The sequence below is a fragment of the Toxorhynchites rutilus genome, chromosome 1, assembly GCF_029784135.1.
Source record: "Toxorhynchites rutilus septentrionalis strain SRP chromosome 1, ASM2978413v1, whole genome shotgun sequence".
Classification (NCBI taxonomy): Eukaryota; Metazoa; Arthropoda; class Insecta; order Diptera; family Culicidae; genus Toxorhynchites; species Toxorhynchites rutilus.
The window spans coordinates 151,412,973-151,429,531 of record NC_073744.1 but is presented as its reverse complement, the minus strand read 5'-3'; the positions used below and the strand labels follow the sequence as shown (position 1 = coordinate 151,429,531).

The 16,559-nt window shown below is 39.3% G+C and overlaps 1 protein-coding gene across 1 annotated transcript; it reads left to right on the top strand.

Annotated features, from left to right (window-relative positions):
* Nucleotides 1–345: 345 nt before the first annotated feature.
* LOC129776375 (cytochrome P450 4g15-like) lies at nucleotides 346–13,682 on the top strand. Its single transcript, XM_055781975.1, has 3 exons — nucleotides 346–1,157; nucleotides 12,318–13,165; nucleotides 13,239–13,682. Exons 1-3 carry the CDS (start codon nucleotides 493–495, stop codon nucleotides 13,397–13,399), a joined length of 1,674 nt encoding a protein of 557 aa, XP_055637950.1. The 5' UTR covers nucleotides 346–492; the 3' UTR covers nucleotides 13,400–13,682.
* The last annotated feature ends 2,877 nt before the right edge of the window (nucleotides 13,683–16,559 follow it).

Here is a 16,559-nt window from a genome sequence, read left to right as displayed (position 1 = left end):
CCTGCGGCCACGGTTTCTAGGGCAGCCCCGCGGACTGAACCCCGGCCGGAATCGCAATGAACCCCGACAGCTCGACGTGACAGTCAGCAGCTAAAGACAGAAATCAATTAGAATGTAATTAAGAGTTTATTGATACGATAAATTTCCGATGTAATCATCCTTTCGCCCTGCGGCTCCGAGCTGCGGGCGGGGTGCATCGCGTTGCATTTATGCATACATCGCGATTGGCGGGACGATTTGATTATTTGCTTAAACGACCACCGAAAGCCTTTTTTTATCGCCACTGAGCGAGAGTGTCGATTATAAATAAAACGTTCTGTGTCGTAAATTGAGCAAGTCGGTTCGTTAGCGCGTCGCACGACGCACACTCGTTGTTCGGTGATCTTTGTGCGCTGCTGCAATTGTCTACCTAATTAGATAATTTGACAAAATTTGTCCGTCCTCCCCGACGCGACCGTTTCGGATGCGAATACTAACACGGATGCTGCGAGGATGAGTGTGGAAGTCATTTCCGAGCGCAGTGGGCTGCTGCTGACCATCGTAAGGCCCACAGTGGTATTCGTGGTCCTGGTCATAATCGCGGTCACCTTGTTTCATCTGTGGATGCAATCACGAAGATATGTGAAACTGGGAAATAAAATACCCGGCCCCAAGGCATACCCACTGATCGGGAACGCCAACATGGTGCTAGGGAAAAGCCACGACGAAGTGATGAGAAAAGGGATGGAGTTGAGTTTCATATACGGGAGTGTGGCCCGGGGCTGGTTGGGATATCATTTGCTAGTGTTTCTAACGGAACCGGCAGATATTGAAATTATTCTGAACAGTTATGTGCATTTGACCAAATCCAGCGAGTATCGGTTCTTTCAACCATGGCTCGGAGATGGACTGTTGATCAGCAGTGGTGAAAAGTGGAAATCCCACCGGAAGCTGATAGCTCCGGCGTTCCATATGAATGTGTTAAGGACTTTTATCGACCTGTTCAATGACAATAGTTTGGCGGTGGTAGAGAGGATGCGCAAGGAGGTTGGGAAGGAGTTTGATGTACATGATTACATGAGTGAAGTAACGGTGGATATCCTGCTGGAAACGGCGATGGGATCGACCAGAACCGGTGAGAACAAGGAGGGATTCGAGTACGCGATGGCGGTAATGAAGTAAGTGGAGTTGTTTGATTTGTTTTATGATTATATTTCATCATAGTACAGGGTTTTCCAACTTTAAATTCCGAAAGTAAATTGAAATAAAACACACTTAGAATTCGAATTTAGATGAAACTTTTATTTCAAATCAAAGTTTGGTTTATGCCATTATGTGTGAAATACAACATCATTCAAATGTCCACCTAGGGCTTCCTCGCACACCTTGATCCGGAACAGGTAATTTTCGATGACTTTTCAGCACATATGGGGCGGTATCTCGGTCATATCTTCGCGAATGTTGTCTTTCAAATGTTCAAGAGTTTGCGGAGAGTTGGCATAGACACGGTCTTTCGCATAACCCCACAAAAAAAAAGTCTAGCGGGCTCAAACCGCATGATCTGGACGGCCAATTGGCATCACCAAAACGCGAAATTATGCGTCCCTCAAATTTCGTTCGCAATATGGCCATGTTCGGTCGTGTTGTGTGGCACGTGGCACCGTCCTGCTGAAACCACATGTCATCCGTATCCATATCTTCAATTTGTGGCAAAAAAAAAAATCGGTTGACATGCGGCCATAGCGCTCACTATTCACAGTTACCGTCTCGCCGTTCTCTTTTTCAAAGAAATACGGCCCGATGACTCCACCAGACCATAATGCGCAACAAACAGTGACTTTTGGCGGATGCAATGGCCTCTCAACAATCACGTGTGGATTTTCTGAGCCCCATATACGGAAATTTTGGGTGTTCACATAGCCACCGAGCTCGAAATGTGCCTCATCGCTGAAGAAAATTTGATGCGAAAATTCAGCATTTTGCTGCTGTTGTTCGTTCACCCAATCGACGTATGCCCGATGCATTCCATGGTCACCACGCTCTAATTTTTGTACCAGTTGGACTTTATATGGATGTAGATGTAAGTCCAAATGCGAAATTCGCCACAATGATGTGTTTGACAAGCCCAATTGCTGAGCACGCTGTGGAATCGAAACATTCGGGTCTTCCTCCACACTGGCAGCAACAGCAGCAATATTTTCGGCCGAACGCACATTACGATGATGCACAGGTTTCACAATATCCGCTACGGATCCAGTTTGTTCGAATTTACGCACTACATTAGCGATTGTGTGCTCTGTAGGCCGTCCATGACGACCAAAATCCGTCCGTAATGCTCGAAAAACATTTGCCGTTTTTTCATCATTTTTATAGTATAATTTAACAAAATTAACACGTTGTGCGATGCTAAAACGATCCATATTGTAAAATGGCAGACATTCAACTAACGATATGACGCTTTGGTTAACAGCTATGTCAAACGGTTGTCAGCGCAGGGCTGCATACTTTCGGAAGCCCGCAATGGAAACCCTGTAGTACTACGGTTAAATTTTAGCTTTAAAAAATTATTATGGTTTAGAAGATCCATAAGAGCGAGTTCATTACGCTCAAAAGCTAGATGCCTACACCCAAACTAGCATTGTCAGAAAGCATTTCATTTTCGACAGAAAACATGTATTGAAGCATCAAATAGGCAAATTATGCCATCTCCTCCCCAACGCTTTAAAATGTTTGTATGTATGGATGCAGACATCTCTTTCTTTTTTTGGGATTGCACCCAAAAAAAAAAGTCCAAACGACGTCAACGGGAATCGAACCAAGGCCGGCTGGAATGCAAGACTGTTTTACACGATCACGCTATCCACATAGCTAATGATGCTGTTGGGGAGCAGCGTGATAGTATTACAGTTCATTACGAATTGCAGTTGGAAAGCGTTTTCTAATTTTACTCCTAGAAAACACGTTCTAGCATTAGGGAGATCTATATCCATCTCGGTGTTTCGCTCGCTCGTATTAATCTTGTATTGCCGTACCATATATATTATACAAATGCTTACCAGTATTTGTGAGTCATGGCATTTTCTGTCATTTTTACGCTCATTTAATGTAATAAACCGGGATGACGAAACATGAGCTTAAAATCAATTTTGGGTGTAGATGATTCACAGAGAATCAAATTTAATGAAAAAAAAAAATCCTTTATTTGTTTTTTTTTTGCTTTATCAAGCATACAATCGTTCTTACTCAACACAACAAATTCGCAGCAATTGTAAAAATTTATTCAAGAACTGAACAAAGTAAACAATATCCCCTTGTTATCTTGTATGTGAAATTAGATATAATTTCAGAAGTGAAGAATTTCAAATTTTGTAGTGTTTAAGGAACTTTCATAGCTTTTTTTCCATGCTTTTCAAAATAAAACACATTTTTTATCAGATTAATTAGTCTAATTCGAATTAGTTTCAAAGAACGATTTATGACTCGTTCTTTGAAACTAATTCGAATTAGACTAATTAATCTGATAAAAAATGTGTTTTATTTTGTATTGTAAATGTGTTTTATTATTTTTTATATTCTAATGATTCTTTGAAACTACTGTAATGAAAAAATTCTGAGAGAATAATTACGGAAACCCATATAAACATATTATCTTTTAGTTTTTGAACATCAAAAAAATTTGTTAACATAGTGTTTTAGTGAAGTGCTTTCGAGATATTATAGTTTTTAAAATAATAAGTTTCCTTAACATTGCAATTCAATGTTATATTCTTCGTTAAACATTTCTTAATTTTACAAAAACTTTCAAAAAATTAACTCATTTTTTTTCAAAAAAATAAATAAATTGTTAAAAATTAGAGATGGTACGGATATACGGTAACTATCCGGTATCCGGCCTATCCGGTCAATATTTGCTATCCTGTAGGATATCGGATAAGGAGAATAAAGCATTAAGTGCCGGATCAATGACTCACTATCCGGTCCGATACCAGATATTAATGAGTACCGGTAAGTTTCTTCGTTTTTTTTAATTAATTCTTTATAGTGCAAAAATGGTTACAAATTTAATATTCAAAGTATTGCCCATCGCTAGTCACAACCTTTTCCCATCTTCCTGGCAATTCACGGATCCCTTTGCGGAAATAATCGGCCAGTTTGTCGGCTAACCACAAATCGATCCAATTGTTGACTTAATCAAAATTGGAGAAGTGCTGGTCAATCAGGCCATGTTGTATCGATCGAAAAGGGTAGTACTCGGACGAAGCAATGTCTGGAAATACGGCGGATGGGATAGGACCTCCCATTTCAGCGTTTCCAAGTATGTTTTGACCGGTTTCGCGAAATGCGGCCGATTATAGTCGTGCTGCAAAATAACTTGATCGTGTCTTTGCTAGTATTGTGGGCGTTTTTCCTTCAGTGCACGGCTCAAACGCATCAATTGTGGTCGGTAGATGAAAAAGATGCGCAATAACAGTATGCTTTCCAACGAATGTCTAGAAATTTGATTCACTGGAATAATAATCAAGTTACGCCATCTGTTGTAAAACCAAAGAAACTTACCGGTACACCTAATACTTGAAGACGAGACCACATTTACAATCTCCAAAATGTCACCTGTTAAAAAAAAGCTTTTAATTTATAATAACTTTACCACTAAAAACACCTTGTGTTTCGAGCTAGATGAATTTATTTACCTACGAATAACATAAATTTACGACGAATTTATGTATGTGCTGGCTCGATGTCCAGGAAAAGAGTGATCAAGAGTTCTTGTATACTGTTGGCAACACTATTTCATATAACATCTGGAAACAGTACACCGTTCCTGATTTTAAGGCAGTTTTCTAGTCTATAAATTTGAAAAAAAAACAAAATTTTTCCTTTATATTTTTTGTAGTTTAGGCATTCAAGAATATACCCCAGAAAGGACTTATCGAAAATCGTATTATTTACCGAGTTTAGAGCCTACTTAGTGATGCGGTATATATCCTGGTACGGCCATAGCAATGAACTTCAAACGCGTTTTTCTCGAAACTAGTTCTTTCAAACTGACGTACACGATATCTTAAGTTCTACTGAACCGATTCATTATTTGAATACAATCTGTATGCATCTGAAAAACTCTGAAAAATAATATTTTTCAAATTTTGATATTTTTAAAAAATCGGGAAACGTTTTAAAAACAGCAATTTTTTCTTCAAACGGCCGCCATCTTGTCAAAAAAGATATTTTTGACTTGTCTGAGGTTCATGCGATAGCGGCATCTCTACTGATTCAGAATCTGTTCGTTTTTTTTTGTCTCAGATAACAAGAAGGGCTGGAATCCCATACGCCATGGCAAAACTTTTTTTTTAACACTCTCACTTCATCAACTCTTAACTATTCTAGTTATGAATATTTGTTCTCCGTTCAATTTTGGTTCTGTTGCTAAAAGATAGATGAACAAATAATGATATAATGAATAGTACAAAAAAAACTCTTTGTTTTATTTTTACAGAGCTCGAAAAAACGTCCGAAACTCGTGTCTCTACACTAAAGTACCCCCTTAACCCCGGTCAGAAAAACCGAAAAAATCGGATTTTTGTTTTTTGCATTTTGAGAAGATTTGTTGGAAAATTATTGAAATACTTAGAAAAAATAACGCTACAGCGTGGCGCATAAGTCACGAAACGCTCTCTGAAGGAAATAAAATTACGATCGCGCTGTAACTATCGAGCGTGTTGGTTCCTAAGTGGTTCAGTTGTTCGACTGACGTCGTAAAGGTAATATATGCGCCACGCTGTGTAAATGAACTGTTGAAAAACCTACTCAAAAATTTATGTTTTTTTAATCGTTTATTTTTACAGGCTCAGTTACATAAGCTTAAAGGAGCAAAACTCCTAACTGTATTGTGACAAGTACAGTGAAAGAGCTCAAATATCGCTATAAGGAGAGAAACGCCCAAGCTCACGCAAAACAATCAAATTATATTAGAAACAAAAGTAATCGACGTATAACTATTAGAACTAAAAACATTAAACAATAAATGTGAAATTCAGCTCATTCGTCCGATACAAATTTTTCTCTAAAGGTTGTTCGGATCAAAAAGTGGTCAAACAAAACAAACAAAAAAATCAAAGTATATTTCTTTTTGAAGTTCAATATGTATAAAAGACGGAAAAAATACTCAGTTAAGATCCCGGTCGACCTAGTCCAAATTGGCGAGCCTTTCGTTTGACGCCTGCCATCAGATTTTGTACAGTCACCTTATCCACTTTCTTCGCCGCAGAACGCCAGTTTGCTTTGAACTGCTTCTCGCTGCTAACAGTTTTTTGGGTCTTCTTAAGGTTCTGCTTAACTATCGCCCAATATTTTTCGATTGGACGAAGTTCTGGTGTGTTGGGAGGGTTCTTATCCTTGAGCACAACCTGCATCTTGTCAGCGGCATACCACTCCATGGCCTTTTTTCCATAATGGCAGGATGCCAAATCTAGCCAAAACAGCACAGACAAGTCATGTTTCTTCAGGAAAGGCAGCAAACGCTTTTGAAAATACTCTTCCACGTAAATTTTCTGGTTGACGGTCCCGGTTGCAACGAAAATGTCGCTTTTCAAGCCACAGGTACAGATAGCTTGCCATACGAGATATTTCTTGGCAAACTTTGATAGTTTAATACGCTTGAAAATGTTTACCACCTTTCCCCTTCCGGTTGCTGTATAATACTCTTGTCCAGGAAGCTGTCTGAAGTCTGCCTTGACGTAGGTTTCGTCGTCCATTACCACGCAATCAAACTTTGTCAACAATGTCGTATACAGCTTCCGAGATCTTGTTTTTGCCGTAAGGTTTTGCTTATCGTTGCGATTTGGAGTCACTACCTTCTTATAAGTCGATAGTCCGGATCGTTTTTAAGCTTCATGCACGGTTGTAGACGATATTCCCAACTTATTTGCGACATCTCGAACGGAGCGGTTGCGCTTGAAAGCGCTAGCCACTCTTCTGTTCGTCACTGCGGCTCCCGGCTTTCGATTTCCCTCAGATCCAGGCTTTCTAGTTGTCGACAAACGTTCCCGAACACTTTTATTAATTTGGTGATGGTTGATTTGGTCACATTCAACGATTTTGCTATTTCTGCGTGCGTGTAGTTTGGATTTTCACAACCCATGTACAAAATTTTGATTCGTCGCTCCTCTTGCTTTGACGCCATTTTGATAACTAAAGATCTAATGTCAAAATCCAAATAGAGGCACCATTCTACACAAACACACCTACAAAATGAGGGGTGATCAGGTTTTTTATATGAATGATTAGAAAAAATACGGCGAATTTAAGTTGACCACTTTTTGATCCGAACACCCTTTAGATAGAGAAAAGGGTAATTTGTTTATTGATTTGTTTGTTTGTTAATAAACCAGCATAGATAATCTGAAAAGCACCTGCTTGCTGGTTTTGAGAGGGTGGGCTCATAGTTTCATTGTTGAATGCTCCGTCAGTCAGTGCGTAAACATCACATTCATTTTTAAATTTATTACAAAATGTAATTTATTCTTTTGCTCTAGGACGGGATTCTTGTACCACAATTCTTCGATTAATTTGTTTCAATAAGCTTTCCCTATCTTTTATGGCTTGAATTGCTGTCTTTGTAAGTATCCGAAAATTTAAATCAGTTGGGCGTGAACACAGTTGATTAAACCTTACACAACATAGACTATTTACGTTCGACACACACACTATGAGGGGAGTGAAATTGAAATTTTGTCGCAATAGAGAATGTTATGTTTTAGTAAATAGAAGCGATAATTTGCCGTTATAGGGAAGGTCGTTATAGAGAAATGTCGCAATAGAGAAAAGAATTTCTATGAGATTTCGAAGGGACCTTTAAACATGTCGTTATAGAGAGATTTGTCGCTATAAAGATTGTCGTTCTAGAGAGCTTTGACTGTATATATAAACATTTTTCCTTAATTCTAATGTTAACAATGTAGGACACTGATTACTCGCGGTCTACTCGAGTTCAGAAGGGTGACATATTTTTTCAGGAAGAGGGAGATGTTCCGTCTGGTTAGAACTGGGGTGGACTGTATATCGACGGTTGCTCCACTCATGGAGACAACCGGGGCGTGGAAGGAACCCTTGTGTTCCTCACGCTTTACTCTTCCGGGTGGGAGCCCCTTCTGGCTCCGCTCTATGCTCTGAAAAGAGCATGTCAACTCTTTCGGAATGGTTTAAGAAAACTTTTCATGGGATGCGGGTTGGAGTAGCGCAGAGTGAAAGCATGGTGTTCAAAACTATTTACACTTTATTCATATGTTCTAGAATCATTCACTAATTATGCATTGGATCATTCAGTAACTATGCTGCGTCATTTAGATTTGCTATTCTGCTGCTGAAGGTGTCTGCTGCTACCGCTGATGTGGTTATGTTTCGCAATACTGCTGTTGATCTTGTGGCTCCTGCCCCAGCTGATGAGATCGCACTCTCGCGATGGTGCAATTATTGCGTCATGCAACGTTGGGTTGGCTGCTTTAGTCTTATCAATGCCCTTTAGTCTTATCATTTAGTCTTATCAATTTTAGTCTTATCAATGCCCTAGACTAATAAAGGAGAGGTGTGATAACTGCTAACTGCTACTTGTCAAATTATTTTCTAGCTTTTAGTACATTATAATGTTTAATCACAATTAAACCGTTTAACTTAAAAGTTTTTTTTTACCTATTTTTTCCAGTTTTTAGTACATTATCTGTTTCATTAGTACCATTGTACTGTATTCTATCAGTCAAAAAATTTCATTTGATACCGATATTGAGTGGATTTCAGAAAATACATAGTGTGTTCTTCAAGTCAAGTTCGTTCGTTTGATACACATATCTCAATCAACTTTTATTTGAGATGATATGGAATCAGCTATTTTGCGGCGGCGAATAAATTGGATTTTTCAAAATATGCAGTTTAAAGGTGTTTTATAAATTCGGTCAGTTCCTATTGGTCAAATTTCTATTAATGTGGGACAACCCTACATACATACGAACAGTTCAAGCTAAATAAAACCGTTTAGTAAAGTAATTTGCTATTTTGTAATTGCGGCTATCTTGGATTTGGATTTTTGACGTGGGACTACGTCTAACCGGAATATATGGAGGGTAAAATGAAAACCTAAACACAGAACATGCAGGAAAAAATGAAAGATTTCGAATGCTTATAGCTCGAACATTTCGTACTGGATAGGAGAGATGTTTGCATCACTTGATAGGGAATATTTCTACGCATCTATCGCAACTAACAAAATGTTGTTTTTCATTAGATAAACAATTGAATAACTGTAAAATATTAGGCGTTATCTAAACGCCCTAACTGCATCGTTTTGATTGGCCCGATTTACGGTTTCCCTAACACAGCCATCAAAACCAAGCAGCCTTGGGGAAATCGGCATTGCAAATACATGAAAGTAGGGGGACTTTTGTTCTCATCGAAAAATGTTCCCTAACACAGACTTTAAAACCAAGCAGCGAAATCGACATTGCAAACACACGAAAGAGCCTAGAGGCGAGTGAACTGAAAAGTTTAAACCCTCTTAAAGCCAAAAAGAAGAAGAAGAACACACGAAAGTAGGGGGAGCTTTTGTTCCCACCGAAATGTGTTCCCTAATAGAGATTTCTAAACCAAGGTGCCTGGAGAAATCGGTATTTCAAATTCATGCAAGTCGGGGGTATTTTTGTTCCGACTGGAATGTGTTTCCCTAACACAGATTTCAAATCCATGGAGCGTGGGGAAATCGGCATTGCGAATTCATACAAATCGGGGGTATTTTTGTTCCGATTAAAATGTGTTTCCCTAACACAGACTTCAAAACCGAGGTTTCTGGGGAAATCGGCTCTGCAAATAAATGCAAACTGCGAGTACTTTTGTCCTCGCTTGCCTTTGTGCAGAGTGGAATATGTCTGTCCTAACATGATCTTCTAAACTTAGGAACCTGGGAAAATCGTGCAGACACTAGAAGCGAATGAACTTCCCAGTTTCAAGCAAATTCGAGATTCGAGAAGTATGTACACTTTGGGATGTAAACTTCAGAGGGAAATGTAAAATAAAATAATCGTTTGATAATTTTTTTTTGTCTTTATTGGAAAGATTTTCAGCCTTAGGCTGGTTCATCAAACGTTTGATAATTCTTCCGTACATATATTTTGTTCTAGTCATCATACCAAACGTAAAAGGTCCGTCATTAAATTTACTTGTAACGAAGAACAATCAATCACAATAAATGAATTGACTTTACACGGCATTTGTTCATTTTTTTCACTCACAGAGCAAATATATTGAACTCAAATGAATTTGGAAACTGTTTCACTCTATCAAGAATTTAATCAATACAAACGAATGATTGCTAAGCTAAGGTAGTTCCACGTCAACCTTGCGGTTATATCATAGATATAACCCACTCATTTTTCATGATCTACTGTGATCTACTATTCAAGCCCTTTCATTTGATACCCATATTAATCGGGTTTTGAGAAAATATGCAGCCCGCCATTTGATAGTGGCAGCCCTCATAGATTTGCATTTTTCATAAATAACTGTGTTCTACTAGTCAAGCCCTTTCATATGATACCAATATTAATGGGGTTTTGACATAATATGTAGTCCCTATAATAATAGAGGTTTTGACATATCAAAACCCTGTAATAATATGGTTTTGAGAAAATGTGTAGTCCGCCATTTTGTAGTGGCAGCCATCTTGGATTTGCATTTTTTATAAATAACCGTATTCTACTAGTCAAGCCCTTTCATTTGTGCTCCCGTGGCCGAGTGGTTAGCGTCATAACTAACATGCCGTGTGTTCGGGTTCGATTCCCGTTCTGGTCGGGGGAATTTTTCGTCAAAGAAATTTCCTCCGACTTGCACTGTGATCACGCGTATTCTAGAGCTTGCCACTCAGAATGCATTCAAGGCGTGTTATTTGGCATAGAAATCTCAACTAAGTGCTAATAAAAATGACGCAAGTAATACTACGTTGAGACGGCGAAGTTCCTCTAGGAACGTTAGTGCCATTGAAGAAGAAGAAGAAGAAGCCCTTTCATTTGATACTCATATCAATGAGGTTTTGAAAAAATGTGTAGTCCGCCATTTTGTAGTGGCCATCTTGGATTTACATTTATCATAAATAACCTATTCTACTAGTCAAGCCTTTCATTTGATACCCATATTGATGGGGTTTTGGAAAACCCATATTGATGAGGTTTTGAGAAAATATTTGATCAGCCATTTTGTAGCGGCCGCCATCTTGGATTTTCAAGATCATAAATACGCAGTTTTATAATGACTACAGGGATACAGGTGTGTTCCAAATTTCAAATCAATCGGTCAACAGGAAGGGGGTCTAATTTCTGTTAATGTGGATATACAAACAAACATACAAACATACACACAGATTACAAGGCAAGCTAAATTAAACCGTTTAAAAATGAATTTAATATTAAAAATTTTTGTGTCTCAAAAAACCTTCCCTTCTATATTTTCCTTGTATATTTTTTTTTTGAAAACCCATCCAATTGAAATTCCCTTCCCCTTAACAAAGTTTGACGCGGTGACAAACTCCAACCAAAATGCAGATATGAATTTCTGAAAATTTATAAAGTTTCATTACTTTGTGAAATGGTTACATCTAAGAACAGTAACATGAAAAAATGGAATCTACATTAAAAACTATGCACAAAGTTTCATCCTAGGACTAACCGTTCTCTGGATTTAGTGTAGCGATATTTTAAAAGAAAATTACATGATTTTGAATACGCCCTTCGTAATTCAAATTGGTCATATGATAATAGATATTGTAGTTTAGGGTAGTTTCCGTCATAGGAACCAACTTTCGAAAAATCGGCGAGGATCGGGCCAACGGCTGATTAGGCGTGAAATTGCTCATAAAGAACACATTTTTCTTCAAAATAATCTGAAATTTTCCACAGAGCGGACATTTTGCAATAATAAATATTGGCGGAAGGATTCCATCGCACTATATTTTATTTTCAAATTAACACTAAAAGAATGATAACTTTTTGATCAAGTGGAGAAGAATTCTTATAATTAGCTATTCAGACCTAGCGAGTCGGAAACAGAATGCGATGACACTTTCACTTTCACTTTATAACTTTACAAGAAAGTTGAAGATTTAATTTGGTTAAGAATGATTGAATATCAAACGAAAATAATAAAAATCGCTCAAAGTTCTTCGAAATTGTAAGTAATTAGTGATAAATGTTTTAAAAATATCAACACTACATGTATAAGTGTGTATATTATCTTATTCTGATTATATTATAAACCCATTTTTGTAAATATTTTCGCTAATAAACCGTTTCCCCCATTCACAGAATGTGTGACATCCTGCACACGCGCCAGCTCAAGGCCTACCTCCGCCCGGATATGCTGTTCAATCTGACGAGCGTGAAGCGCGAACAGGACCGCCTGCTCGGTATCATCCACGGCCTCACCCGTAAAGTGGTCAAGCAGAAGAAAGAAATTTTCGAGAAAAACTACGCCGAAGGTAAACTTCCGTCGCCTACGCTATCGGAAATTATCGCCAAAGAAGCGGAAGATCTATCACCGGGTTCCCCAACGAGACCGGTGATCTCACAGGGCTCAATGCTGACGGACGATTTGGATCTCAACGATGAGAACGATATCGGTGAGAAGCGTCGGCTAGCTTTTCTGGACTTGATGATCGAAACCGCCAAAACTGGGGCCGATTTGAGCGATGAGGAGATCAAAGAGGAAGTGGATACGATCATGTTCGAGGGCCATGACACAACAGCCGCCGGGTCGAGTTTTGTGTTGTGTTTGTTGGGTATTCATCAGGAAATTCAGGATCGAGTTTATGAAGAACTGAAACATATCTTCGGGGATACCAAACGGAAGGCCACCTTCGGTGACACCCTGGAGATGAAATATTTGGAGCGGGTAATCTTCGAAACACTTCGCATGTATCCCCCGGTTCCGGTAATTGCTCGGAAGACTACAGAGGAAGTACGTTTGGCTTCGCATGATTATATAATCCCCGCGGGAACGACGGTTGTGATCGGAACGTATAAATTGCACCACCGGGAAGACATCTATCCCAACCCAGATGTGTTCAACCCGGATAACTTTTTGCCGGAATGCACTCAGTCCCGACATTATTACAGCTATATTCCATTCAGCGCAGGCCCACGAAGTTGCGTCGGTAAGTGTTTCTCGGAAAATCTCATCAATCTTCCTAACCGCTCATCCCGATTTGTGTTCTCAATCCTTTGCAGGTAGGAAATACGCTATGCTGAAGCTGAAGGTGCTCTTATCGACCATCCTCCGCAACTATCGGGTTGTGTCCGATTTGAAGGAGTCCGACTTCAAACTCCAGGCGGATATCATACTGAAGCGCACCGACGGCTTCAGGATTCGGCTGGAACCAAGACTGTAACCACACCACACAACCCGAACAACAGCACTTTGCGTGCAGATAAGAAGGGGTCATCAAGTCGCGACGTCAGAGCCTTTGGCCATCGCATTGCATCCCTCAGAGATCCCTCTAAATGATGATTGTCTCGATTTATGATACGGTGTTAATTGAATTGTTCGGTTCCTTAAACAGAATTGTATTTTTATCTCTACGAAAAACTCGCTTGTCCGTCTTGCTCGTCCTTTTTCGGGCCTACCTTTCGCTTTCGCATATCCAAGAGAGATAATAAAAACCTCTCTCTCCATATCGTGTACCTGTAAAGTTCATTCATGTCCGAACGTAACACACTCATCAGCCAGAACAAAAGGATTATCGGGATACAACTCGGCTGGAGACAAGCTTATCGGTGAATGGTCAGTGTGTCCGAAGTCAGCAGACGATGATCGTGTTTTTTTCGGCCAATTCCAGATACGGTGCGGGCCACCGTTCAATTAACTGCGTATAACGAGAACTCTTTTAGATAAGAGTTTTGTTTGTTTTTGTTTGCCAAAAGATAGAGTTGTAAAAATATATTACTTTTCAATGGGTGACTGTAAATATTTGGGCGGCACACTTCAAACATAGACCGGTGTCCGTTTGAAGCCGAAACATGCGTAGTGTATTCCATGGAAACCTATCAACGGTCAATGATGGAAATGCCGCCATTTATATCGACGACGCCTTTCGATTTGACCTCATTTCTTGGATCCATTCCAGCTTTACTAAACAACCGAACGAAACACTACGTACGTGTTCATTCATCCTTTCGCGTTACTCGCTGAGCCGGGGGCCTTAAACCACACATCGGCAAACCGCAAGTAAGTGGGCGAAAGGGAGGAGGATGTGGCACAGCATCTCACATTGCGCGTCTCAGCCCAGAAACAGTCTAGACGGAGAGTCGAGTCTCGACGGGGAAAGGAAGTACCCATCATACGTGCTCCAAGTCTCGCGGAATTGTTTTCGTGTTCGGCAAGAGTCCTGCGCGCCACAACATTGTGCTTTATTGCGGGTTGAAACTCGAGAGATGAACACGACCGACTTCTTTGTTGCGCGGGGGATGTTGGGATAGGTTCGAAAATTGTTTCCTCCGTCATTATTCTCTAAATTTATATTTGAAGAGAAAAAAAACATCGGCATCGGCTTGTGCACGAGTCTCAACTTGGCACTTTGTGTACGCGAGAGGCGACGCGGTGATCCTTTATTGTTCCCCAGCGAAGGCTGCGGAAAATGGAAATCTCTTTTGATTCAAGTTCAAGAGCCATCGGGCTCTGACAAGCAAGCAGGAATAGGATTATAGCATTTATCTGATTGTGCAGGTTTTCATTGTGTGCACGCGGGGAAAGCAGAATGCTGCTTTGTTCGGAATGAAAGGTTCCTTTCATTTTTCCTCAAGAAATAAGTCGTGTTCTTAAGAAATTCACTATGCATAACGAAGGTTAATGCAGTTCCACAAGGACATACAAAAGGAGCAATCTGTCGCTTTTGCATAACTATTTTTTTTACCGACAGAGTAGTGCATTCAAGGTCAGACAAGCGAAAAGATTGATTTTCTATGGGGAGGAATGATGGATTCCAATTCATAGAGTCTAGTTTTAGTTTGAAAAAAAAATCGATTTTCAAGAATATAAATTTCCTGACAACACGGGAATTAATTCTGAACGAAAGATTTACGCACCGGAAGAAAAAATCGATACTCGATACAGTTATAAAATGCAGAAGGTTCCGCTTGATAACCAAGATATGGGTAATATTTTTATACTAACACATATTCCCTCGAAAAATACCGAGAATTAGTCAATTTATTGTATCACATCTAAAAAAGTTCCTATTTCAAAAGCCAACAATCATCGGCAAAATAAAGCTTCCACTAGAGTACCAATGGTCGTTACGAATTTTCGCAAAATGTTGATTCCCCCAAAAAAAAATACAAAATAAACCTGTACAAAATTTTAGCACATTCGGACTATATTTACTAGTGTCGCAAAGACGTCAAAATTTTCAGATTTTCGATAACCGTAAATTCACCCAAAGGGAGTACATGCAATCGGGGTTTTCGAATATAAAAACTCAGGGCAAATGTCTTCAAATTGCATGTAATGTCGAAATCTTCTGTCTTCTCAATTTTTTGGCAAAAATCAACTGGGAGCGTCTTTTCAAAATATGGGGCAGAACGTATGGTTTAGGGTGCCAATGAAAATAGTCATCTCGATTTTTCAAATGGGACTTCCTGCTAAATGTTGATACCCGCGAAAACATTTGCTATGCAAAATTTAAGCTCAATCGGAATTTATTTACTACATTGAGCGAAATACACAATCCATTTTTTCCTTCAATAACAGATAAGCTATTCTTATGGATCACTTCAATTAGACGCGATTTCATGGACAAAATCAGTATTCCTAGGGTTTTCCTGTAAGATCATCTCCCAGCACTCACGAATCCGACATTTGAGTTGGTATACGCTGTCAAATTGCGTGCCGTTTTCGTAAACACGTTGTGCAAGTATAGACAAAAGGTTCTCAATCGGATTCCGATCCGGAGAACAGACTGGCCGCCCGAGAACTTCTATATTTTTATCAGCAAACCACTGTTTCGTCAATTTTGAGTTGTTGATTGCAGCAGTATCTTGCTGAAAAACAAAGTCTGGACTCATCAATCCCTCACCATGTTCAATCAAACTTATCTTCAGCATGTCTACGCAGTCCTCCGATTCCATTTTGGTGTTAATCCACGCCAACGGAAGCATTCTTCGGAAGGAAAAGCCATCCCAGCACATCAATATACCACCACCAAAGTTTCTGCTTATCGCAACTTCCGGATCATTGCGTGCCAAGGTTTGAGTCTTTTTGAAAACCGAAAAATCACCCACGGGGAATACATGAAATCGGTGTTTTCACAAAAAAAATGTTTTAATGTCGAATGTCTTAAAATAGGATAAAAAAAATGTTGCTGCAACTCCGAATTTTTTTTCTTTTTCAAAAAGTTATTTTTTTTCGGGACTCGCTCGTTTTGTTTTTGATTTCCGATCTTCAACAAATATAAATAAAAAATCTGTGAATCTCGACGTTTCATTTGAGACATTTGGCATCGAAAAAAATATTTTTTTTCGGGAAACCCCGATTTTATCTATTACAAAGATTAT